Below are 26,294 nucleotides of genomic sequence, written 5' to 3'. Positions count from 1 at the left end.
CATATCAGTGGGATCACCCAGATTAACTGTTGAGAAAAAAAGGCAGATCAAACAGCAGACCAGCAGTGGGGGATATTTAAATATGAGATGGATAATGTTAAATATATTCTGACCAGCCCCTGTTTAAATATTTTCTGACTAAGACTAAAGGGGTGCGCCAAAAGTTAGGGACCCAAAGATACATTTAGAGAGGTTAGAGCAAAAGTGGAGTTTAAAAAGCATGTGATGAATAAAGGAGGGATAATAGAGAAGCAAACTATCAGAAATAGAAAAGGTATAAAAGGAAATCAATAAAGGAGACTGGGAATGCTGAGGGAGTATGAAAACATGTTGACAGTTACCATAAAAGAAAATAGTAAGGCCTTGTATTAGCACGCAAGAAGTAAAAGGATAATTAAAGAAGGGGTGTCATCACTTATAGACAAAAGGCCACTTTGTACTTGAGGGTGTAGAGATGATTAATAAATATTTTCCCTCAGGTTTTACAGAAAGTGAAAGTGAGACTGCAGGAACAAAATATGTCAATATGTTTGCCTTCCAATTGTGTGTTATCAATATAACCAGAAGATTGTGGAGGACCCATTTATTGATGACCAAAAAAAATTCAAGAGCCAACATTACACTGTAATCTGGAAACATCACCAACTATTCATTTCAGCAGTAATTTTATTGATTTATTTATTTCTAGAAAAGACAGGGAGCACAGGATCTTGTGAGACAGGACATAAACATGATTTGCAGATAGAGACAGGCAAAACCAACATAGGTCTCTGGGTCTGAAATACAAATGTCATCACATTGCTGCAGAGATTCATCAAATGTTGTTGTGACCTGTATTAAATTAGTTTTGAAAGGTTATGGTTAATTTTGAAGTAGCGATATACAATTCAAAGTTCAGGTTGTCTTTAGCCTTTGTTAATTTTATGCAGAATTGTTTTAGAAAAGCTTGCATGGTGTACATAACAAAAATCTTCATATGATTTGTTTTTAAACAAGAATGGAAATTATGAACAGAATTTTATTACAAGTGTTCCACTGCTAAATAACGTTAGTGCCTCAATGTGCCGCACAAAGCACATTTAACACAACCCCGTTAAGCAGCACTGTGTAGAGGGCAAAGAACAAATGCAGGGAATCCATTGTTGGCACTGCACTGCTGTTCTCAGTCATCAGCTTATGTTATGCAAAACAAAGGTCTGAGTTTGTATGACCTCTGCTCAAATTTTACAAATGTTGGTACAGTTGGAATTAAGTACCAAGAAAACTTATAGTCAATATATAGCACAACATAAAATCTTTTCTCCCTCTACTGCAAAATACTACAAATTATTCTTCTGATTGATTTCTGATGATAAAATGTCAAATTACTATATTTTTTTATTACATTTACTTGCAGTCAAAAAGAACATTTCTTGTTTTTTACTCTAAATGTTACATTGTAAAATGATTGTTGTCTGTTAATTTGTATACGGCCATGTCACGTTGAATAATCTCATTGACAAGCACCTTGTCAGCGACAGTGCATGCTGAAGCTGACCATGTTACAGTGTTGCTGTGGAACTGGTTCATTCTCACACCGTGACTGATGTCCATTGGTAGCTGTTAGAATTCAATTGCACTTCGTAAACCCCAGAATGCCAAACTTAGAGAAAATCCAATCTGGAAAAGAAAATGTAATTTAATGTTTTGTTCTAGGTTTAATGCACCTGTATTTTTAAAAATTCCAGTTGTCAACTAGTTTTGTTAAATAATAGTTTAGGTCATTCGACTGCTCTACTCATCACATACTGACTAATTGATACCATATTTATAATTTCTCCAGTTGACCTCCTATGGCATTGCTCATGGAAATAAACAAATAAAAATGCCTCTCTTCCCATAACTATCCCTTTGCTTGTGGAAACAGATAATAATGATAAATTGAAATGCAAATCAGATAGATTTCATTCAGAAAATTATATTTTGGGATACAGTTTATGTATAATTTGATACATGACATATAGTAATTGTTTTCCAGCACTGAGAATTTCTTCACCTCATATCTGAATCTGTTGTAGACTAATGGATAGCCCACCACAGCTGAACTGGAAACTAAGCAGTATGACACTGCAGCACCAAAAGAGGTGGTGAGGGATTTTAAAGGGATAGAAGAAGGCAGGAGGTGCAGTCATTGTAGGCCACAGCAGAGGTCGATGTCTGCACAGTTGTGTCAGCCAGAGGCTGACTGGATAGCACACTAGCCTCTGAGTCAAAAGTTTGTGGGTTCAAGTTCCAGAGACTTGAGCACAAATCTGGGCTGACACTCCAGTGCAATACTGAGGGATGCAGCACTGTCGGAGGTGCCATCTTTTGGATGAGATGTTAAACCGAGACCCCGCCTCTCAGGTGGGCGTAAAAGATCCCATGGCACTATTTCGAAGAACAGCAGGCAAGTTATCCCTGGTGTCCTGGCCAATATTTATCCCTCAATCAACATAATAAAAACAGATTATCTGATCATTATCACATTGCTATTTGTGGGAGCTTGCTGAGCACAAATTGGCTGCCGCGTTTCCTACATTACAACAGTGACTACACTCCAAAAAGTACTTAATTGGCTGTAAAGCACTTTGGGATGTCCAGTGGTCATGAAAGGCGCTATATAAATGCAAGTCTTTCTTTCTTTTTCTTTCAGGTAAGTGAGTGGGATATGTTTTGGGGTGGGTACGCCTTCTCCCCCTACTTCTGCACATCGGGGAGATTACCATTGTTACCCTGGACTCATCTCTAGGTGGTAATAGAGAGGAGACCTGGCCATGGCGAATGGGTGAGAATTGGGATGGGAGACCAGTTGGCAGCCCTCTGCCAACGCTTATGTGCAGTGAGAAGGGAAGGGGTGACTAGCAGCGATCCTGGCAGGGGTAGGACAGGAAAAGCTAAGATGGGCAGGGAGGCAGCTTCCTGCTGTTTCTGTTTTGGGACAGCTTAGCAGAGGAAAATTCAGCACCTGATCTTGAGATGAGGGAAACATCTGAGCAATAGCGACCATTATACTGTTAAATCTCAATTGCTGCAGTGACGTAATACTGCTGATAATTTAACGGTCGGAGATTTCAGAAAAGCTCAATTTTCACATAAGGAAAGCTTTGGGGAAACCATATTGAGATATACTGTTGGGTAATATAACACAGATACAGAAAAAAATGGATTATTTTTAAATCAATGTTGAAGAACAAGGAAGCCGGTAAATCCACAGAAAAAGGAGGGTTCAAGGTAAAGTGAAGCCTAAATGGCCAAATGGGGATGCTCGTAGAGAAACAGTAGCATAGTGGTTATGTTACAAAGTGGAGGAAGTGCTCCTCGAACATCGTTGCCGAGAGCATGCAGAAATCAAGCGCAGGCAGCGGAAGGAGCGTGCGGCAAACCAGGCTCCCTGCCCACCCTTTCCCTCTACGACTATCTGTCCCACCTGTGACAGAGACTGTGGTTCTCGTAGTGGACTGTACAGCCACCTAAGAACTCGTGCTAAGAGTGGAAACAAGTCTTCCTAGATTCCGAGGAATTGCCTATGATGATTGATGAGTAATCCGGAGTCCTCGACTACTGATCTGGAGATGTGTGTTCAAATCCCACCACAGCAGCTGTGAAATTTAAATAAAGAAATCTAGTAATGGTGAGCATGAATCTATGGCTTGTCGTAAAAACCCATCTGGCTCACTAATATCCTTTAGGGAAATCTGCTGCTTATATGTGACTCCAGACCAGTCGGAAATCACAGCAATGTGGTTGACTCTTAATTGTGCTCTGAAATGGCCTAGCAAGCCAATCAGTTGTATCAAACCACTAGGAAAAAAAATAGGAATGAAAAAAAAACAGACGAACCAACTCAGCACCGGATTTGGACATAGCAAAGGCACACACAGCCCAGTCGATTGTGCAAAATTCTCCTTACTAACATCTGGGGACTTGTGTGAAAATTGGGAGAGCTGTCCTACAGACTAGTCTCGCAACAACCTGACATAGTCATACTCACAGAATCATACCTTTCAGCCAATGTCCCAAGCACCTTTATCACCATCGCTGGATATGTCCTGTCCCACCGGCAGGACAGACCCACAGAGGTGCCAGCATAGTGGTATACAGTTGGGAAGAAGTGGCCCTGGGAGTCCTCAACATTGACTCTGGACCCTATGAAATCTCATGACTTCAGGTCAAACATGGGCAAGGAAATCTCCTGCTGATTACCACCTACAACCTTCCCACTGTAGCTCAGTTGGTAGCACACTCGCTTCTGAGTCAGAATGTTGTGGGCTCAAGTCCTACTCCAGGAACTTGAGCACAACAAATCTAAGCTGACACTCCAGTGCAGTACTGAGGGAGCATTACACTGTTGGAGGTGCTGTGTTTTGGATGAGACGTTAAACCAAGATCCCGTCTGCTCTCTCAAATGGACGTAAAAAAAATCGTAAAAAAAATCCTACGGCACTATTTTAAAGAAGAGCAGGGGAGTTATCCCCGGTGTCCTGGCGAATATTTATTGCTCAATCAACATAACAAAAAAATAGATTATCTGGTCATTATCATATTGCTGTTTGTGGGAGCTTGCTTGTGCGTAAATTGGCTGCCGTGTTTCCTACAATACAACAGTGACTACACTCCAAAAATACTTCATTGGCAGTAAAGCGCTTTGAGATGTCCGGTGGTTGTGAAAGGTGCTATATAAATCCAAATCTTTCTTTCTTCTTAGCTGATAAATCAGTACTCCTCCATGTTGAACACCACTTGGAAGAAGCGCTGAGGGTAGCAAGGGCACAGAATGTACTCTGGGTGGAGGGCTTCAATGTCCATCATCAAGAATGGCTCGGTGGCACCACTACTGACCAAGCTGGCCGAGTCCTGATGGATATAGCTGCCAGTCTGGGCCTGTGACAGGTGGTGAGAGAACCAACACAACGAAAAACCTACTTGACCTCATCTTCACCAATCTTCCTGTCACAGATGCATCTATCCATGACAGTATTGGTACAAGTGACCACTGCACAGACCTCGAAGAGACAAAGTCCTGTTTTCTCACCGAGGACACCCACCATTGTGTTGTGTGGCATTACCACCGTACTAAATGAGATAGATTCCGAACAGATCTAGTAGCTCAAAACTGAACATCCATGAGCTGCTGTGGACAATCAGCAGCAGCAGAACTGTATTCCACCAAAATCTGTAACCTCATGGCCTGGCATAACCCCCACCTTACTATTACCATGAAGCCAGAGGACCAGCCCTGGTTCAATGAGGAGTGTAGAAGAGCCAGGCGCAGCACCTGGTGTACCTAAAAATGAGGTGTTAAACTGGTGAAGCAATAGCACAGGACAACATGCATGCTAAATAGCAGAATCAGCATGCTATAGACAGAGCTAATCGATCCCACAATCAATGGATCACATCAAAGCTATGCAGTCCTGCCACATTCAGCCATAAATGGTGGTGGACAATTAAACAACTAATAGGAGGAGCAGGTTCCATAAACAACCCATCTTCAACAATGGCAGAGCCCTGCAGGTGAATGCAAAAGACAAGGCTGAAGCGTTTCAACAAAGGAACAGGAGCAGGTCATTTAGCTCCTCGAACCTGTTCCGCCATTCAATGAGATCTTGACTGACCTAACTCCATATAACCATATTTGCCCCATATCCTTTAGTACCTTTGGTTAATGAAAATCTATCAATTTCAGATTTAAAATTAATAATTGATCGAGCATCAATTGTCATTTGCAGAAGGCAGTTCCAAACTTCTACCACACTTTGTATGTAGACGTCTTTCCTAATTTCACTCCTGAAAGATCTGGCTCTAATTTGTATGCCCCCTAGTCCTTGACTCTCCAACCAGCAGATAAAGTTCCTTTCTATCTACCCTAACTGTTCCCCTTAATATCTTGAAAACTTCAATCAAATGACCCCTTAACCATCTAAATTTCAGGGAATAGTTTGTGCAGTCTCTCCTCGTAATTTAACCCCCGTAGTCCAGGTATCATTCTGGTAAACCTATGCTGCACTCCCTCCAAGGCCAATATATCCTTCCTAAGGTGTGGTGGCCAGAACTGCTCACAGTACTCCAGGTGTGGTCTAAGCAGGGCTGTAGCATTACTTCTACCTCCTAGTATTCTAGTCCTCAAGATATAAAGGCCAGCATGACATCAGCATTTTTGATTATTTTCTATACCTGTTCATGACATTTTAGTAATCTATGTACCTGGACCCCCAAGTCTCTTTGGACCCCTCTTTAGCTTTTCACCATTCAGATAGTACCCTGATCTATCCTTTTTAGGTTCAAAGTGGATGACCTCATATTTGCCGACATTGAAACCCACGTGCTACAGTTTGAAACCATCTTCCGCCAGAAGTCATTCATGGATGATCAATCTCATGCGGTCTCCACCATCACAGAAGCCAGTCTTCAGCCAATTCGACTCACTCCATGTAATATCAAGAAATGGCTGAGTGCACTGGATATAGTAAAGGCTACAGGCCCCGACAACATCCCAGCTGTAGTGCTGAAGACTTGTGCGACAGACCTAGCCGTGCCTCAAGTCAAGCTGTTCCAGTACAGCAACAACACTGGCATCTACTTGACAAAATAGAATTTTTTCAGGTATGCCCTGTCCATAAAAAGCAGGACAAATCCAAATCGGCCAACTACCACCCCATCAGCCTACTCTCGATCATCAGCAAGTGATGGAAGGTGTCGTCGACAGTGCTATTAAGCGGCACTTACTCACCAATAAACTGCTCACCGAGGCTCAGTTTGGGTTCCGCCAATCACTCAGTTCCAGACCTCATTACATAGAAACATAGAAAATAGGAGCAGGAGCAGGCTATTCGAGCCTGCACCACCATTCAATAAGATCATGGCTGATCATGCAACTTCAGTACTTCACTCCTGCCTTCTCTCCATACCCCCTGATCCTTTTAGCCATAAGGGCTGTGATGTATGTAGCACTCAAACCACTGACTCCACACGGTCTGGTGTTGTAGTAACTGCTGTGACCTTTGTCCTTTATTGTGTAACTCCAGAGTGGCTCTCAGGTGTGGTGGTCAGCCTTTTGTACGCTGTCTTGCAGGTACTTTCAGGTCTCCCACCACAGCGCCCTCTGTGGCGCACCATTGTACTTATACATTTAATGTACCTGGACAATACATAACATCTCACTCCCCCACCAGTTCCAAAAGCCATTGCCGGTGACCTTGGCCTTGTTCGTCCTGGTTGATTTGTGAGTGTGAGTCCATGACCATCCACTTCCCTCTTCTCCCCCATGTGGAGATAACGCTTGCGATCTGGTGCAAGCATGTGGTATTTGCAGTCCTTACATGGGTAATAAAGTACACGAGCATAACCTCCAACAGAAAGCAGGTACACATAGACAGTACATTTATATGGTACATATAATATGTGGTACAGATATTATGTCAAAAGGTTGCAGGTACAGTGAACAGTTTTTTAATCCCAGCTCCTCAGGGTGAGGTATGGTGGCGGTATACAGACCCTTTTTGCCCGAGGTAATGGGCTGCGTTGAGACAAGGTATCGCAACTGGTACGTTGCCTCTGTTCTCAGAAAGTAGTCGCCTTGGCGGCTCATCTACAACCGCTGAACCATTGCATGAATCACATAAATTGAAAATCGCATGAGTCCATTAGTCGTTAGCCACGGATCCATAACCCTTTTACTTGTACCTCGTGGTATTAACTCTTTTCGGATTTCATATCCATTATTTTAAACACAGTAACCATTCAGCATTAAAATATTAACTCTTATCATAAATCCGAATTCTTACATTCACATAGCTCATTTAGAAGTATAAGGCCCTTTTAAGACTCCCGGGTGCATTTCCTTTTTAAGATGCCATCATGTGGTTCCCACGAGGCTTCCACTGGGCATCGCCATTTTAGTTGCTCTGCTGGCCTTTGTCTGCAGAGCTCTGTTGCCATGAGGCTCACAACTATCTTGGGCTCGCTGGCGAAGAAGAAACAGAAGGAACAAAGAAGAAAGAAAGAAGAAAAACGGCCCAGAGCAACTTATCTTGACTCTGGCAAAAGATGCTCCCTGGACTCGATCAGTCATAGTCCTTGTGAGAGCGGCCTCCGTAATTGTTGCCGCATCCGCCGCTCTGGCTCGCGTTCTCCCGAGTCACACCAGCCGCCTCCGTAGCCTCCGCCGCCGCCGTAGCCTCCGCTCCTATCGCTGTCCCCGCAACTGTCGCCCCTCCTGCGGCTGCCGTAGCTGCCTCTCCTGTGGCCGCCGTAGCCGCCTCTCCTGCGGCCGCCGTGGCCGCCACCACCGTAGCCGCTACCGCCGCCCGACTTTTCCTCTGCGTGGGCCCCCCGGATTTGTCAGCCATCGATGGACCTCCCACTCATCACGCACAGCGCCCCGCCGGCCCGCACCCTAGCGATCGGCCCGCACCTGCAAAACTGCTCTTCCAGGGCCTGCTCGTCTGTGGAGGCTGATGCTGCAGGATTGCTTGAGGTCAGGGGTTCTGGGCTGCTGTCGCCTGTGTGTGGATTTAGGCTGCAGATGAACGGCTTCTTTCTCCTCCAGCTCGGTCGGCGCTGCTCTTTGGGAACCCGGGGAACAGCAGTCTATGGAGGAATGAAGTCTTCCCAGCTCCCACGGACCTTTCCCATCCACCTCCTGCCGAGAAGCGTCGGCCCATCACCTGCAATGACCCACAAAGGTAAACCGTGCATCTAGCCCCCGTGGGATACCTGCACATCCGCTCTGCCAAGAACGGGTATCAGTTCCTTGGTGTAGGTACGCAGCTTCGCTGTTACCGGGACCAGCTTGGATCGTGCAGCTGGGTTGACCCACAGTTTATCAAAATTTCCTGACCCATCAATGACGGACCCGATCCAGTGTCCACTTCCATACTCACTGGGACTCCGTTAATCTTGACTTCCGTAGTCACCGGGACCAAACTGTCGATACACGTATACAGTCCAAAGGCCTCATCTTCTTTTGCCTGCTCCTCGCTGGAAAATGGACCCTCTACCATCTCCTCAGCCACACGATGAGTCAGGTTTCTTTTGCACATATGCTGAAGGTGCCCTTTCGTGTGGCAGGTATTGCATGTATACTCCGCAAACCTGCACCGGTGAGCCCCATGGCTCCCTCCGCAGCGCCAGCATGGTGCTGTTCGATTAGCCCCCCTCGGCGCACTCTGAGTTCCAGGAACCCGAGGTCCGTGCTCTCTGCCCTGGACAGAACCACGTTCTGCAGTTTTGTCCATGGTGGGAGCTATCCTGTGGACAGTGCCTGCCGGGTTCGAGACTGTGTGGAACATCTGTTTGTGCCGCAGGTCGAGGTCATAAATGCCCTGTTGATGGTGATGGCTTGCTTCAGGGTGACTGTAGGTTCAGTGGATAGCAGCTTGTGAAGGAGACCCTCATGGCCAATTCCCATAACAAAATAGTCTCACAACGCCTCGTCAAGGTGTGTGCCAAAATCACACGGCGCCGCGAGTCTCCTGAGGTCCACAGCATATTTGGTGGCATCCTGGCCCTCAGGTCTGCAGTGGTGGTAGAATTTGTGCCTGGCCATGAGGATGCTCTCCTTCGGTTTCAGTTGGTCACGAATGAGTGCGACCAGCTCCTCATATGACTTGTCCCTGGCGCTCTTGGGTGCCAGAAAATCCCTGACGAGACAGTAAACCTCAGCGCCACAACTGGAAAGCAATATCGCCTTACGCTTCTCTCTCAGTGCGTCCGTGTTCCCCGTCAGGTCGTTTGCTGTGAAGTAGTACTCGAGCCTTTCCATAAAGGCCTCCCAATCATTGCCCACCGTAAAATCCTTTAATGAGCCCAGAGTAGACATGGTTGCGTGAAGTTCGTCCGTGTCCTTGTCGCCAATGTGATGTATGTAGCACTCAAACCACTGACTCAACACGGTCTGGTGTTGTAGTAACTGCTGTCACCTTAGTCCTTTATTTGTAACTCCAGAGTGGCTCTCAGGTATGGTGGGCAGCTTTTTATACTCTGTCTTGCAGGTACTTTCAGGTCTCCCACCACAGCACCCTCTGTGGCGCACCATTGTACTTATACATTTAATGTACGTGGACAATACATAACAAGGGCCACATCTAACTCCCTTTTGAATATATCCAACGAACTGGACTCAACTATTTTCTGTGGTAGAGAATTCCATAGGATCACAATTCTTTGGGTGAAAAGGTTTCTTCTCATCTTGGTCCTATAAGGTTTACCCCTTATCCTTAGACTGTGACCCCTGGTTCTGGACTTCCCCAACATCAGGAACATTCTTCCTGCATCTAACCTGTTCAATCCCGTCAGAATTTGATAAGCTTCCATGAGACCCCCTCTCATTCTTCGAAATTCCAGTGAATATAAGCTGGTCGATTTAGTCTTTCTTCATATGTCAGTCCTGCCATCCCGGGAATCAGTCTGGTTCTCCCTTATCCACTCTACTAGTTACATCCTCAAAAAATTCTAGAAGATTTGTCAAGCATGATTTCCCTTTCATAAATCCATGCTGACTTGGACCGATCCTGTCACTGCTTTCCAAATGCGCTGCTATTATATCTTTAATAATTGATTCCAGCATTTGCCCCACTACCGATGTCAGGCTAACCTGTCTATAATTCCCTGTTTTCTCTCTCCCTCCTTTTTTAAAAAGTGGTGTTACATTAGCTAGCCTCCAATCCATAGGAACTGATCCAGAGTCTATAGAATGTTGGAAAATGACCACCAAGGCATCCACTATTTCTAGGGCCACTTCCTTAAGTACTCTGGGATGCAGACTATCAGGCCCTGGGGATTTATCGGCCTTCAATCCCATCAATTTCCCCAACACAATTTCCTGACTAATAAGGATTTCCCTCAGTTCCTCCTTCTTGCTAGACCCTCGGTCCCCTAGTATTTTCGGGAGGTTATTTTTGTCTTCCTTAGTGAAGACAGAACCAAAGTATTTGTTCAATTGGTCTGCCATTTCCTTGTTTCCCATTATGAATTGACCTGATTCTGACTGCAAGGGACCTACATTAGTCCTCACTAATCTTTTTCTCTTCACATATCTATAGAAGCTTTTGCAGTCAGTTTTTATGTTCCCTGCAAGCTTACTCTTATATTCTATTTTCACCCTCCTAATTAAACCCTTAGTCCTCCTCTGCTGAATTCTAAATTTCTCCCAGTCCTCAGGTGTGCTGCTTTATTTGGCCAATTTATATGCCTCTTCCTTGGATTTAACACTATCCCTAATTTCCCTTGTTAACCACAGTTAAGCCACCTTCCCAGTTTTATTTTTACGCTTGTCAGGGATGTACAATTGTTGTAGATCATCCACGTGATCTTTAAATGCCTGCCATTGCTTATCTACCGTCAACCCTTTAAGTATCATTTGCCAGTCTATCCTAGCCAATTCACGTCTCATACCATCGAAGTTAACTTTCTTTAAGTTCAAGACCCTCATCTCTTAATTAACTGTGTCACTCTCCATCTTAATGAAGAAATCTACCATATTATGGTCACTCTTCCCCAAGGGGCCTCGCACGACAAGATTGCTAATTAATCCTTTCTCATTACAGAAGACCCAGTCTAGGATGGCCTGGTCCAAACAAGGACAAAAGAGCGGAATTCCAGAGGTGAGGTGAGAGTGACTGCTCTTGACATCAAGGCAGCATTTGACCGAATGTGGCATCAAGTAGCCCTAGTAAAATTGAAGTCAATGGGAATTAGGGGAAAACTGTCCACTTAATGGAGTGATACCTAGCACAAAGGAAGATGGTTGTGGTTGTTGAAGGCCAATCGTATCAGCCCCAGGATATTGCTGTGGTATTTCCTCAGGACAATGGCCTCGGCTCAACCATCTTCAGCTGCCTCATCAATGACTGTCCCTCCATCATAAGGTCAGAAGTGGCGATGTTCAGTGATGACTGCACAGTTTTGTTCCATTTGCAACTCCTCAGATAATGAAGCAGTCCATGCCCGCATGCAGCAAGACCTGGATGACATTCAGGCTTGGGCTAATAAGTGGCAAGTAACATTCATGCCACACGAGTGCCAAGCAATGACCATCACCAACAAGAGAAAGTCTAGACATCTCCCCTTGACAATCAACGGCATTACCATCACCAAATCCCCCACCATTAACATCTTGGGGGGGTCACCATTGACCAGAAACGTAACAGGACCAGCACATAAATACTGTGGCAACAAGAGCAGGTCAGAGGCTGGGTATTCTGTAGCGAGTATCTCACCTCCTGATTCCTCAAAGCTTTTCCACCATCTACAAGGCACAAGTCAGGAGTGTGATGGAATACTCTCCACTTGCCTGGATGAGTGCAACTCCAACAACACTCAAGAAGCTTCATACTATCCAGGACAAAGCAGTCCACTTGATTGGCACCCCATCCAACACCTTAAACATTCACTCCCTCCAGCACCGACGTATTGTGGCTGCAGTGTGAACCATCTACAAGATGCACTGCAGCAACTCACCAGGCTTCTTCGACAGCACCTCCCAAACCTGCGACCTCTACCACATAGAAGGAAAAAGGCAGCAGGCACATGGGAACATCACCATCTCCACGTTCCCCTCCAAGTTACATATCCTGACTTGGAAGTGTATCACCGATCCTTCATCGTCGCTGGATCAAAATCCGGAAGCTCCCTCCCTATCAGCTCTGTGGGAGTACCTTCACCACATGGACTGCAGCGGTTCAAGAAGACAGCTCACTACCATCTTCTCAAGGGCAGTTCGGGATAGTTAATAAATGCTGGCCTTGTCAGCGACGCCCACATCCCATGAACGAATATTAAAAAAAACTCTTTCAGAAAATGTCACTTTGTTGCTGAAGCTTGAGGAACTCTGTTCAAACTTGGATTTTTTATAACATAGTTTGAAACATAGAAACATAGAAATTAGGTGCAGGAGCAGGCCATTCGGCCCTTCGAGCCTGCATCGCCATTCAATAAGATTATGGGCTGATCATTCAATCTCAGTACCCCTTTCCTGCTTTTTCTCCATACCCCTTGATCCCTTTGGCTGTAAGGGCCATATCTAACTCCCTTTTGAATATATCTAACGAACTGGTCTCAACAACTTTCTGCGGTAGAGAATTCCACAGGTTAACCATTCTCTGAGTGAAGAGGTTTCTCCACATCTCAGTCCTAAATGGCTTACCCTTTATTCTTAGACTGTGACCCCTGGTTCTGGAACTCCCCAGCAACGGGAACATTCCTCCTGTCTCTAACTGTCCAATCCCATCAGAATTTTATATGTTTTTATGAGATCCCCTCTCATTCTTCTAAACTCCAGTGGATAGAAGTCCAGTTGATCCAGTCTCTCCTCATAGGTCAGTCCTGCCATCCCGGGAATCAATCTGGTGAACCTTTGCTGTACTCCCTCAATAGCAAGAAAGTCCTTCCTCAGATTAGGGGAACACAACTGAACACAATATTCCAGGTGTGGCCTCAGCAAGGCTCTGTACAACTGCAGTATGACCTCCCTGCTTCTATACTCAAATCCTCTAGCTATGAAGGGCAACATGCCATTTGCCTTCTTCACCGCCTGCTGTACCTGCATGCCAAACTTCAATGACTGATGTACCATGACACCCAGGTCTCGTTGCACCTCTCCTTTTCCTAATCTGTCACCATTCAGATAATATTCTGTCTTCCTGTTTTTGCCACCAAAGTGGATAACCTCACATTTATCCACATTATACTGCATCTGCTATGCATTTGCCCACTCACCTAACCTGTCCAAGTCACCCTGCAGTCTCTTAGCATCCTCCTCACAGCTCACACTGCCACCCAGTTTAGTATCATCTGAAAACTTGGGAGATATTACACTCAATTCCTTCATCTAAATCATTGATGTGTATTGTAAATAGCTGGGGTCCCAGCACTGAACCCTACGGCACCCCACTGGTCACGGCCTGCCATTCTGAGAAGGACCCGTTTATCCCTACTCTCTGCTTCCTGTCTGCCAACCAGTTCTCTATCCACATCAATACATTACCCCCAATACCATGTGCTTTAATTTTGCACACCAATCTCTTGTGTGGGACCTTGTCAAAAGCCTTTTGAAAGTCCAAATACACTACATCCACTGGTTCTCCCTTGTCCACTCTACTAGTTACATCCTCAAAAAATTCTAGAAGATTTGTCAAGCATGATTTCCCTTTCATAAATCCATGCTGATTTTGGACCGATCCTGTCACTGCTTTCCAAAAGCGCTGTTATTTCATCTTTAATAATTGATTCCAACATTTTCCCCACACCGATGTCAGGCTAACCGGTCTATAATTCCCCATTTTCTCTCTCCCTCCTTTTTTAAAAAGTGGTGTTACATTAGCTACCCTCCAGACCATAGGAACTGATCCAGAGTCAATAGAATGTTAGAAAATGATCACCAATGCATCCACTATTTCCAGGGCCACTTCCTTAAATATTCTGGGATGCAGCCTATCAGGCCCTGGGAATTTATCGGCCTTCAAGCCCATCAATTTCCCGAACACAATTTCCTGACTAATAAGGATTTCCCTCAGTTCCTCCTTCTCGCTAGATCCTCGGTCCCCTAGTATTTTCGGGAGGTTATTTGTGTCTTCATAGTGAAGACAGAACCAAAATATTTGTTCAGTTGGTCTGCCATTTCCTTGTTTCCCATTATGAATTCACCTGATTCTGACTGCAAGGGACCTACATTAGTCTTTACTAATCTTTTTCTCTTCACATATCTATAGAAGCTTTTACAGTCAGTTTTTATGTACCTTACAAGCTTCCTCTCATACTTTATTTCCCCCCTCCTAATTAGACCCTTTGTCCTCCTCTGCTGAATTTACCCCATTCCTCAGGTTTGCTGCTTTTTTTCACCAATTTTCTGCCTTTTCCTTGGATTTAATACTATCCCTAATTTCCCCTGTTAGCCACGGTTGAGATCCTTCCCATTTTTAATTTTACTCCAGACAGGGATGTACAATTGTTGAAGTTCATCCATGTAATCTATAAATGTCTGCCATTGCCTATCCACTGTCAACCCTTTAAGTATCATTTGCCAGTCTATCCTAGCCAATTCACGTTTCATACCATCGAAGTTACCTTTCCTTAAGTTCAGGACACTAGTCTCTGAATTAACACTGTCACTCTCCAGCTTAATAAAGAATTCTACCATATTATGGTCACTCTTCCCCAGGGGGCTTCGCACAACAAGATTGCTAATTAGTCTTCTCTCATTGCACAACACCCAGTCTAGGATGGCCAGCTCTCCAGTTGGTTCCTGGACATAATGGTCTCGAACGCCATTCCTAATACACTCCAGGAAATCCTCCTCCACCGCGTTGCTACCAACTTGGTTAACCCAATCTATATGTCGATTAAAGTCGCCCATGATAACTGCTGTACCTTTATTGCATGCATCCCTAATTTCATGTTTGATGCTATCCCCAACCTCACTACTACTGTTTGGTGGTCTGTACACAACTCCCACTAGCGTTTTCTGCCCTTTGGTATTCCGCAGCTCTACCCATACAGATTCCACATCATCCAAACTAATGTCCTTTCTTACTATTGCGTTAATTTCCTCTTTAACCAGCAATGCTTCCCCATCTCCTTTTCCTTTCTGTCTATCCTTCCTGAATGTTAAATACCCCTGGATGTTGAGTTCCCAGGCTTGGTCACCCTGGAGCCAAGTGTCCGTAATGCCAATTATATCATAATCGTTAATAGCTGCCTGCGCAGTTAATTCATCCACCTTATTACGAATGCTCCTCGCATTGAGAGACAGAGCCTTCAGGCTTGTCTTTTTAACACACTTTGTCCCTTTAGAATTTTGCTGTAATGTGGCCCTTTTTGATTTTTGCCTTGGGTTTCTCTGCCCTCCACTTTTACTATACTCCTTTCTATCTTTTGCTTCTGCCCCCATTTTATTTCCCTCCGTCTCCCTGCATAGGTTCCCATCCCCCTGCCATATTAGTTTAACCCCTCCCCAACATCACTAGCAAACACTCCCCCAAGGACATTGGTTCCGGTACTGCCCAGGTGCAGACCGTCCTGTTTGTACTGGTCCCACTTCCCCCAGAAGCGGTTCCAATGTCCCGGGAATTTGAATCCCTCCCTCTTGCACCACTCCTCAAGCCACAAATACATCTTAGCTATCCTGCTATTTCTAATCTGACTAGCACGTGGCACTGGTAGCAATCCTGAGATTATTACCTTTGAGGTCCTACTTTTTAATTTAACTCCTAGCTCCCTAAATTCAGCTAGTAGGACCTCATCCTGCTTTTTACCTATATAGTTGGTACCTATATGCACCATGACAACTGGCTGTTCACCCTCCCCCTCCAGAATGCCCTGCAGCCGCTCCGAGATATCCTTGACCCTTGCACCAGGGAGGCAACATACCATCCTGGAGGCTCGGTTGCGATCGCAGAAATGCCTATCTATCCCCCTTACAATAGAATCCCCTATCACTATAGCTCTTCCACTCTTTTTCCTGCCCTCCTGTGCAGCAGAGCCACCCACTGTGCCATGAACTAGGCTGCTGCTGCCTTCCCCTGGTGAGCCATCTTCCCCAACAGAGTCCCCAAAGCGGTATATCTGTTTTGGAGGAAGATGACCGCAGGGAACTCCTGCACTACCTTCCTACTCCTGATCTGCCTGATGGTCACCCATCCCCTATCTGCTTTTGTAACCTTTACCTGCGGTGTGACCAACTCACTGAACGTGCTATCCACGGCATCCTCAACATCACGCATTTAGCATTGGGATTTAGATTGTAAATTCAGAGCTCACCCTAATGTTTTATATTACAGATAGTTTGGAATGTTGGTGCAGATAATCTCATGTTATTGTACACAGACATTTCGAGATATGCTGTGACTGGAACTGTTCCTCCCCCAGCGCAAACATTATTAATGCTCACCTAATGTATTCACTGTAATAAAATCCAGACTCATCACAGTCTCCTACTCTAAATTATTGGCACTAATATTTACGGGGAGGCGGAGAAAGAGTGGGGGAGGGGTCTTGGTGGCCAGAAAACCCGGAAATACAGGTAACGGAGAGGAGCTGTCAAATTTAACGTCATTTAATTAATTTTTTCTCAGTTGCCCGACCAGCAGCCAGCTAGATTGAGTGGCAAGACCTGCACAGTCAGGGAGTGGAGAGGATTCAGGGAGGGATCATGGATGGAAGATGACGTGGGGAACATGTGGATGGAATGTGGTGGCGGAGAGGAAGTGTGTGGATGGAAGGTGGTGGGGGGGCGGGGGGGGGGGGGGGGAAGAGTGTGGATGGATAGTGGCAGGGGGGGGTTTAGTGTGGATGGAAGGTGGGGGCAGGGCAGGATGGAAGATCGGGGGAGATCGTGGATAGAACTTCAGTGGAGATCATGAATGGAAAGTGCGGGGGAGTTGGGTTGGAACAGCATGGATGGAAGGTGGGGTGACATTGTGGATGGAAAGTTAGGGGAGATTGTGGATTGAAGGTCAGAAGACATCATGGAGATGGGGGTTGTAGATCGGATCGCGGAGGGTTGGGGGGCACAGGGAGGTATGTCAACCACAGGGAAGGAAGCAGGTTTGTTTGAGGTACCATGGGTAGGGAAAGCACGCTCCTCCTGTCCCACGTGCAGTGCTGGAAAGGCATTTACCTGTTTTATCCGGCCCTTCTTGCCTTTCTTTAGCTGCCGGGTTTCAGAGCTTTAGGAAACCGTTTTGGAGACGGTAAATTTAAAGGTCAGTAAAATTCAATGCAAATAAATCTCATTAACGTCTCATAAGTAATTAGTTGCTGTGATAAGTACCTGCTCGCCTGCACTAATTATGGTCCCAACTTCAGCGAGTAGGTTACTCGCAGGTACCTAACGCGCCTCTGTTAAACCCAGAAGTGGCCGCATTAGAGCCAGGTTGTAGTCACAATCTAAAAATTACTTATTTTACCTACCCACCCACCCCAACCCACTTGTTGTTGTGGGGTTAAACTTGCCCCAGGGGTCCCGGTTTTAACTCTGAGTGGTTTCTGGGTGTGTGCATGGTGGAAATTCACCCATTGTGCATTTAATTTCGGATGAGGTGTTAAACCGAGTCCCCGTCTGCTCTCTCAGGCGGACGTAAAGGATCCCATGGCACTATTTTAAAGAAGATCAGGGGAGTTCTCCCTAGTGTCCTGGGGCCAATATTTATCCCTCAATCAACATAACAAAAACAGATGATCTGGTCATTATCACATTGCTGTTTGTGGGAGCCTGCTGTGCGCAAATTGTCTACCTCGTTTCCCACATTACAACAGTGAATACACTTCAAAAGTACTTCATTGGCTGTAAAGCGCTTTGAGACGTCCGGCGGTCGTGAAAGGCACTATATAAATATAAGTCTTACTTTCTTTTCAATGCAGCTGAAAATAGGCACAATGTATTTTAACTCCCAGTCTTATTAATAAGTCGCTGTTCCACTTCCTTCCAGGAATGGGTGGGAGGTGGTTGGGAAGCACCTGCTGGCCTCTGGAAAACTGGGTGACCCTTCACCATCCACCACCATTCAGGTAAGGGGGGTGCGGTCTTGCGGTCCGGAGCAGGATGGGTCTAAACTTTCCTTCTGGGGCCCGGACAGGCACTGCTGCCCCTCCTGGCCCCACAAAGGAAAGTGTGAGCCTTACCTTTCACGGCCACTTCTTGTGTCCGGCAGGTCCTGACTGGCCTTCCCCTGGTTGAGAAAGCTGCAATGGCTTCCCTACTTAGGCTTGCGTTAAAATAGCAGTCGGGACCTGATCCGCATATTCAAAGAAGGATCCCATCAGCTTTGGGGGCACAGTTTAACTGCTTGCCAGAAGACTGAGTGAAAATCACCACGGGCAGGATCTGAGTGGCTTTCTGGCCCGTAAGTAACCTGGGGCACTTTAACTGCCCATCTGTCCGGTTGGCTTGGCAGCACCTTATCTTCTTAATTTATCTTGACTTCTCTTCCTCATTTCAACCTTGCCTGAGCTAGTCACCCTAATCTTTCAATTAGGTGGTTTCAGTCTGTATATTATTACAAATCCTATAGATAGTGCACTTCCTGTTTACAAACCTCAATTCCTGTTGTCATGAGTTTTGGTCACATTTATATATTGACATTTAACATTAAAACTGCCATTTTCTGAAGCCATGTCCCCATATAAATAGTTGTCTGTTCATGGATCAATCAAATCACTTGCACAGATTCTTGCAAAAAAAATCTATTAACTGAAATCTCTGATATCCAAACTAAGACTTTAAATAAAATTTAAAAAACTAAGGCCTAGTTTGGGGCGATACTTTTGCGGGAGTGCAAAAGTATCGCCAGGAGCTACCCAATTCTAGCGGATGCAAACTTCAAGTTCAGCACTCCAGGAGGGAAGTGGATTTCTAAATCAAGCGCTACCACTTCCCTTGGAGCGCTAAATGGAGCGAGAGGGGCGGTAGCTGCAGAGTACTGCACAATGTCCAGTGCAACACTGCCGGGATCAGAGGCTCCTTCCCTCCTTTAAAGGGAAGGTCCATTACTGCAGGCTCTATAAGAAAATTAATCCCCTGCTCGCCGACGGCACCTGTGATCTGTGACGATCAGCCCCAAGCACTCTAACAGAGTTCAGGACTGATCAATCACGGCAGTAGAAAAATAAAAAAAAAATGCAGAGATTTGATTAAAATTTTTTTACCTACCCCACCGGTAATCCCTTTAACTACCGCTCCTTAATCGGCCGGCCTACCTGCAGAGAGCAAAATTTACCAGAACCCCCCTGTGTTTGGGCTCATTCGAAAGAAAATGTAATTTGGGACGATCTACTGAAAAGTTTGGAACTCTAAAGTGCTTATGGAAGAAACTACGAACTTTAATAGAATTAGAACTTTTACAAGACAAATGCAAGCCTGTGGGCGGACCTAGGGAACAAAAGAATCCCACTTGATTATTGGAACTGTCTGGGTGTGAGGACTGAGGTAACCTGTCTGGAAGAATGAGTATTTGGAAATCTTCCTCCACAAGAGACATTACCATCACAAAATCATCCAGAGGTGGTTTCCCATCAACATGGGTCTGGACAAACCATTTCAGCATATACATCACAAAGAGGCCCAATCCAGCCTGTATGCGAAAGACTAAGCACAAAAGGACATTGCAATTACCAAACTAATATTTCCATCGGGAAACAGTTTTCGAACATCAATCCACCCAAAACATATCAACTTTAACGAGCTTGAGAAAATATTACAAAGAAGAACCAAGCCCGATAAAATTATACAAAGGATTGTGAACAGATTGGGCGGCAAGATTAGAACACTAAAATCGTGTAACTGGCCACTGTTTTTCAACAGAGGTTAGAGAGAGGAGAGAGAGGAGAAAGAGGAGTGAGAAAGGAGACTCTGCAGCCTCGAAGTCTTGAAGTACTGAAGGAAGGAAGAACATCACCATCTACCATTAACTATCAAAAGGATTGGTAAGCATAAGTCCTTGCCTGCCCTGGAGTCTAACCTAGCTAGAATTAGGTATTGGGAAGTGGGAGGTATAATTTTACTGCAACCCACTTTGAATGTGTAGTGTATGGTACTTTATTAGAGTGATTATAAGTTTGACCTTATACCTTTCCTTGTATTGTTCTTTATTAGAGCGATTGTAAGTTTGGCTGTGTATTTTCTTACTAGAGTAGTAGGCCTGTATTACGTTGACTGTAATAAACACAAAGTTCTTTGCATCAAACCAGCGTCCTCTGCACTTTTGTCACAACCCCAAATAAATCCAGAGTACAGAATCCAAGGGAGGGGGAGTGATTCGAAACCGCTCAAGTTGGTCAGAAGGGAACCTGATTCCCTCATAGAGACCACACCCCCCCCTTACATAGCTTACAATGCCTCCTGCAGCTGCCATTGTTGATGCCCGGTGATACTACAGGGGGCGGATGCGAAGTTAGCATCCAGGGCGGTACCCGGATGGCATGCACCAGATGACATCACGATCTCTGGGGCGCAGGAAATCATGGGGTTAGGGTTTACCACCGCCATTAACCTGCATGGGAAGTTCATGGGCGTCTGTATTTTAGCCGCGCCGGTTTGCAGAGCTGGTAGCCCCCTGGTTATCGCCTCCGTAGGCGCTAACGGGAGGCGCAAAGGAGGTCAATTTCTGCCCCTAAATCTATATTAGGGGCAGAAATTGACCCCTAAATCTATATTACATATTTTTCATTAATTACATTTTTCCATTTAATTTTTTTATGTCTTTTAATACCTTCATCAATGTTTTTACTTGAAAACTTAAAGTAAAATTCCAGGCTTGAATGTGACATTTTTGCCCAGAGCTGTGACTCTGCTCAATGAAGGCAGGTCCTTTTGTCTAAGTCTGTGCTGTGTAAGAGGGAGAATATGATTACTCAATTACAGCGAAGAGAGAAATCTACCTCTTGTCTTCCGTTGTAGTCAGTATGTTGTGGTTCTTGTACAGCAAGTTAGTTTACATTATATACCAGTTTAACAGACTGCACACCAACGCAGTTACAAAGCTCTGTCTGCTGTTTATTAATAAAAGTTAGGTTTCTACAATTTTTGCTGGTCTCTGGAACCAATTTATTCCATGAAATGGATCTAAATGATACAAGGTGAGAAATGCTTTGAATAGATGATTTTCCTGTGTCTGACACACAGGCCTTTTTCCAGTCAGGTCACAGGTGCAACCACTTCGGTGGTTGGTGGGGTGGGGGGCAAGGCCAAAATAATGGCAGTGTATTCCCTAAATTTATTTAGCATGGGTTATAACCCCATTTTATCCATCTCCCCACTAGAAAATCCTAAAATTGTGTTAATGTCCCTGAGGTCTTTAAAGGAGTGATTTAAACCCTGCCCATGCTGCGGTAATCAGTCAGTCGACTTACCCACTGATGTCCCACTTCCTTCCCACAGTATTCAATTTTAACCTGTTCTTCTGAGCAGGCGGCCAAGACGCCGACCTGACACTGGCATGGTCCTACGACAACATGCAAGCCGTGATCCTTACCAACGGATCCATCACAGACCCAATTCATGTCTGGATTGGGGTCAAGCAGGGTTGCGTCTTCGCCCCAACCCTCTTCTCAATCTTCCTCGCTGCCATGCTCCACCTCACAGTTGATAAGCTCCCCGCTGGAGTGGAGCTAAACTACAGGACCAGTGGGAAGCTGTTCAACCTTTGCTGTCTCCAGGCCAGGTCCAAGACCACTCCAACCTCTGTCGTCGAGCTACAGTACGCAGACGACGCCTGCGTCTGTGCACACACAGAGGCTGAACTCCAGGACATAGTCGACATATTTACTGAGGCGTATGAAAGCATGGGCCTTACGCTAAACATTAGTAAGACAAAGGTCCTCCACCAGCCTGTCCTCGCCGCACAGCACTGCCCCCCAAACATCAAGATCCAAGGCGTGGCCCTGGACAACGTGGACCACTTCCCCTATCTCGGGAGACTCCTATCAACAAGAGCAGGCATTGATGATGAGATCCAACAGCGTCTCCAGTGCGCCAGTGCAGCCTTCGGCTGCCTGAGGAAAAGAGTGTTTGAAGATCAGTCCCTCAAAACTGTCACCAAGCTCATGGTCTACAGGGCTATAGTAATACCCGCCCTCCTGTATGGCTCAGAGATGTGGATCATGTATAGTAGACACCTCAAGTCGCTGGAGAAATACCACCAGCGATGTCTCCGCAAGATCCTACAAATCCCCTGGGAGGACAGACGCACAAACATTAGCGTCCTCGTCCAGGCCAACATCCCCAGCATTGAAGCACTGACCACACTTGATCAGCTCCGCTGGGCAGGCCACATAGTTCGCATGCCAGAAACGAGACTCCCAAAGCAAGCACTCTACTTGGAACTCGTCCACGGCAAACGAGCGAAAGGAGGGTAGAGGAAATGTTACAAGGACACCCTCAAAGCCTCCCTGATAAAGTGTGACATCCCCACTGATTCCTGGGAGTCCTTGGCCATAGATCGCCCTAAGTGGAGGAAGTGCATCCGGGAGGGCGCTGAGCTCCTCGAGTATCGTCGCCGAGGATGTTGTGTACCTGTAAAGCATGCACTCCCATGTTCCGCCACCAGGGAGCTCATCCCCTGAAGTCCCAAGGGATCCCAGCATCCCTTGGGAGCAATGTATATAAGCCGGCCCCTAAGGCCTGTTCCTCACTCTGGAGTGTCTTATTAAAGACTGAGGTCACCGTTACTTTAACCTCCCTGTGTGCAGCCTCATCTGTGTTCGGAACACAAGAGAGAGCATGCAGAAATCAAGCGCAGGCAGCGGAAGGATCGTGCGGCAAACCAGGCTCCCTGCCCACCCTTTCCCTCAATGACTATCTATCCCATCTGTGACAGAAACTGTGGTTCTCATATTGGACTGTATAGCCACCTAAGAACTCATGCTAAGAGTGGAAGTAAGTCTTCCTCGATCCCGAGGGACTGCCTATGATGATGATGACTTTAAATATGTAGATTGAGCTCTGATTATGTCATCGGGACCCGACTGCTATTTTAATCGGTGGCCTGACTGGGGAAGCAGAGGGAAGAAGTGTCAGGGCAACAAGAGGCTGAATGAGGTAAGTTTATTGAAACATTTTTCGACTTGCATTGTAGAGTCAGGAGGAGAAGGAGTGCTCCTCCAGGCCCCACAAGGAAAGTTTAGGCTCCCTCTGCCCTAGGCCGCCCCGCTTTCCGATCATGAGATTATCCTGAACCTCCCCCATTCATGGGTTACCCGAGTTTCCTGCTAGCTTTGGACAGTCAACTGCAGATAAGGTCTGGGAGTTAAAATTGCCAAGCCTTACTGCCGAGGTCGAGGTGGTATACCGTTCGCGTCTGCCCCCGCCTGTCTGATATCCTATCTTGGATCTGGCCTGGAGATGACGAAGGTTGAATAGATTCCCACTGATTCTGTAGTTTAGTTCCATTCCAGCGGGGAGCTTGTTGAGTGTGAGGTGGAGCATTGCAGTGAGGAAGATCGAGAAGAGGGTTGGCGCGATGATGCAGCCCTGCTTGACACCGGTCCGGACGTGGATTGGGTCTGTGATGGATCCGTTGGTCAAGATCGTGGCTTGCATGTCATCGTGGAGCAGGCGGAGGATGGTGCCAAACGTTTGGGGGGCAGCCGAAACGGAGGAGGACGCTCCATAGTCCCTCGCAGTTGACAGTGTCAAAGGCCTTTGTAAGGTCAAAGAAGGCCATGTACAAGGATTGGTGCTGTTTGCTGCATTTTTCCAGCAGTAGCTGTCGCGCAATAAAAATCATGTCCGTTGTACCCCTAGTGGACGAAATCTGCACTGTGACTCCAGGGTAACTCCTCAGCCACAGGGAGAAGACGGTTGAGGAGGATTCTAGCAACGACTTTCCCAGTGGTTGGAAACAGGGAGATTCCTCTGTAGTTGCCGCAGTCAGGCCAACATCCCCAGCATCAAAGCACTGACCACACTCGACCAGCTCCATTGGGTGGGCCACATTGATCGCATGCCTGACACAAGACTTCCAAAGCAAGCGCTCTACTCGGAACTCCTACACGGCAAACGAGCCCCAGGTGGGCAGAGGAAACGTTTCAAGGACACCCTCAAAGCCTCCTTGATAAAATGCAACATCCCCACCGACACCTGGGAGTACCTGGCCAAAGACTAAGTGGAGGAAGAGCATCTGGGAGGGCGCTGAGCACCTCGAGTCTCGTCGCCGAGAGCATGCAGAAAACAAGTGCAGGCAGCGGAAGGAGCATGCAGCAAACCAGTCCCACCCACCCTTTCCTTCAATGACTGTCTGTTCCACCTGTGACAGGGACTGTAATTTCCATATTGGACTGGTTAGTCACCTAAGAACGCACTTTTGGAGTGGAAGCAAGTCTTCGTCGATTATGAAGGACTGCCTCTGATGAAGATGATACCCTATCCAAGTTAAAATCATGGCTTAAATGGGGTTGTGCCTCTAAGTAAGGTTACTGCTTTTTGTCAAGTCCAAAAGCAAACAGGGAACAGGACAGGATGAGCTTCAACCAGCCAACCTGATGGTGGCCATTATTTTGCCTGCTCCATTCACCCTATGGGGCCAAAATTAGTCAAACACATGGTCCACCTGTTTTTCGGCGGTCCCTGGGTGGTGCATCATTTTTTATTGCCCGGTACCGCTGGGGCTGAGTGGGCTGGAATATCATCACATTGTTTGCAGCGGTAAAATGAGCGGAATGGAGCGGGCGGGAGCGGAGTGCAGCCGGCGGTGTGCGACGGAGGCTTTTCAACTTGGGAATCTTCAGCTCCTGAGTTGCGTGCACGCGCATGCTGCTGTGAAGCTCCGCCCCCTGAGAGCCACCAACGAGAGGCCAGAGACTGCTGGCCTGAGAGCGCTGTGAAGGGTGGGGCTGGGATTGGAGATTTCTGTGTGGGGGGAGATCGCTGTGGGCGGGGGGGCGGGGAGATCGCTGTGCGGGGTGGGGGGGGAGATTCCTGGGGGGGGTAGGGGGAGATTGCTGTGGGGGAGGGATCACTGTGGGGGGGAGGGTGGAGATTGCTGTGGGGGGGAGGGGGGAGATCGCTGTGGGGGGTGGGTGGGGTTGTTGTGGGGGGGGAAGATTGCTGTGGGGGGGGAGAGATTGCTATGGGGGAGGGGGAGATCGCTGTGGGGGAGGGGGGAGATCGCTGTGGGGGAGGGGGAGATCGCTGTGGGGGAGGGGGGAGATTGCTGTGGGGGAGGGATCGCTGTGGGGGGGGAGGTGGAGATTGCTGTGGGGGGGAGGGGGGAAATCGCTGTGGGAGAGGGATCACTGTGGGGGGGGTGAGGGTGGAGATTGCTGTGGGGGAGGGATCGCTGTGGGGGGGAGGAGGTAGATCACTGTGGGGGGAATGAGAGATCGCTGTGGGGCGGGGGAAGAGAGATCACTGTGGGGGGAATGAGAGATCGCTGTTGTGGGGGGGGCAGTGAGAGATCACTGTGGAGGGAATGAGAGAACGCTGATGTGGGGGGGGGGGTGTGGAGGAGATCGCTGTGGGGGTGGTGGAGAGATTGCTGTGGGGGGGCGGTGAGAGACCACTGTAGGGATGGGATGAGAGATCGCCGTGGGTGGGGGAGATCGCTGGGAGCGGGAGAGAGATCGTTGTGGGGGCGGAAGAGACGAGGGTGTGAGAGAGACTGGGCGCTGAAAGAGACTGGAGGGAGGTGAGAGAGATTAATAAAATTCTTATTTAATCCGTTATTAATGAAGTATAATAAGGATTTATTAGACCATTTATATTATTGCCTAACACTAGAAAATATTACAATCCATTTAAAAATACATGAAACTGTGGAGAACTACAAAGATCAAACAAACCT

General features: G+C 46.6%; 1 protein-coding gene across 1 annotated transcript in view; it reads right to left on the bottom strand.

Moving 5' to 3' along the window:
- Nucleotides 1-648: 648 nt before the first annotated feature.
- agmo (alkylglycerol monooxygenase) overlaps nt 649-26,294 on the bottom strand; it is a 651,239-nt gene continuing 625,593 nt past the window's right edge. Inside the window, exon 13 of the mRNA XM_070879980.1 lies at nt 649-1,659. Coding sequence (XP_070736081.1) covers nt 1,603-1,659 — 57 coding nt within the window. The 3' untranslated portion in view covers nt 649-1,602. The remainder of the gene's footprint in view (nt 1,660-26,294) is intronic.

This window comes from Pristiophorus japonicus, chromosome 5 (assembly GCF_044704955.1).
Source record: "Pristiophorus japonicus isolate sPriJap1 chromosome 5, sPriJap1.hap1, whole genome shotgun sequence".
Lineage (NCBI taxonomy): Eukaryota > Metazoa > Chordata > Chondrichthyes > Pristiophoridae > Pristiophorus > Pristiophorus japonicus.
This window is presented reverse-complemented; position numbering and strand designations above follow the sequence as displayed.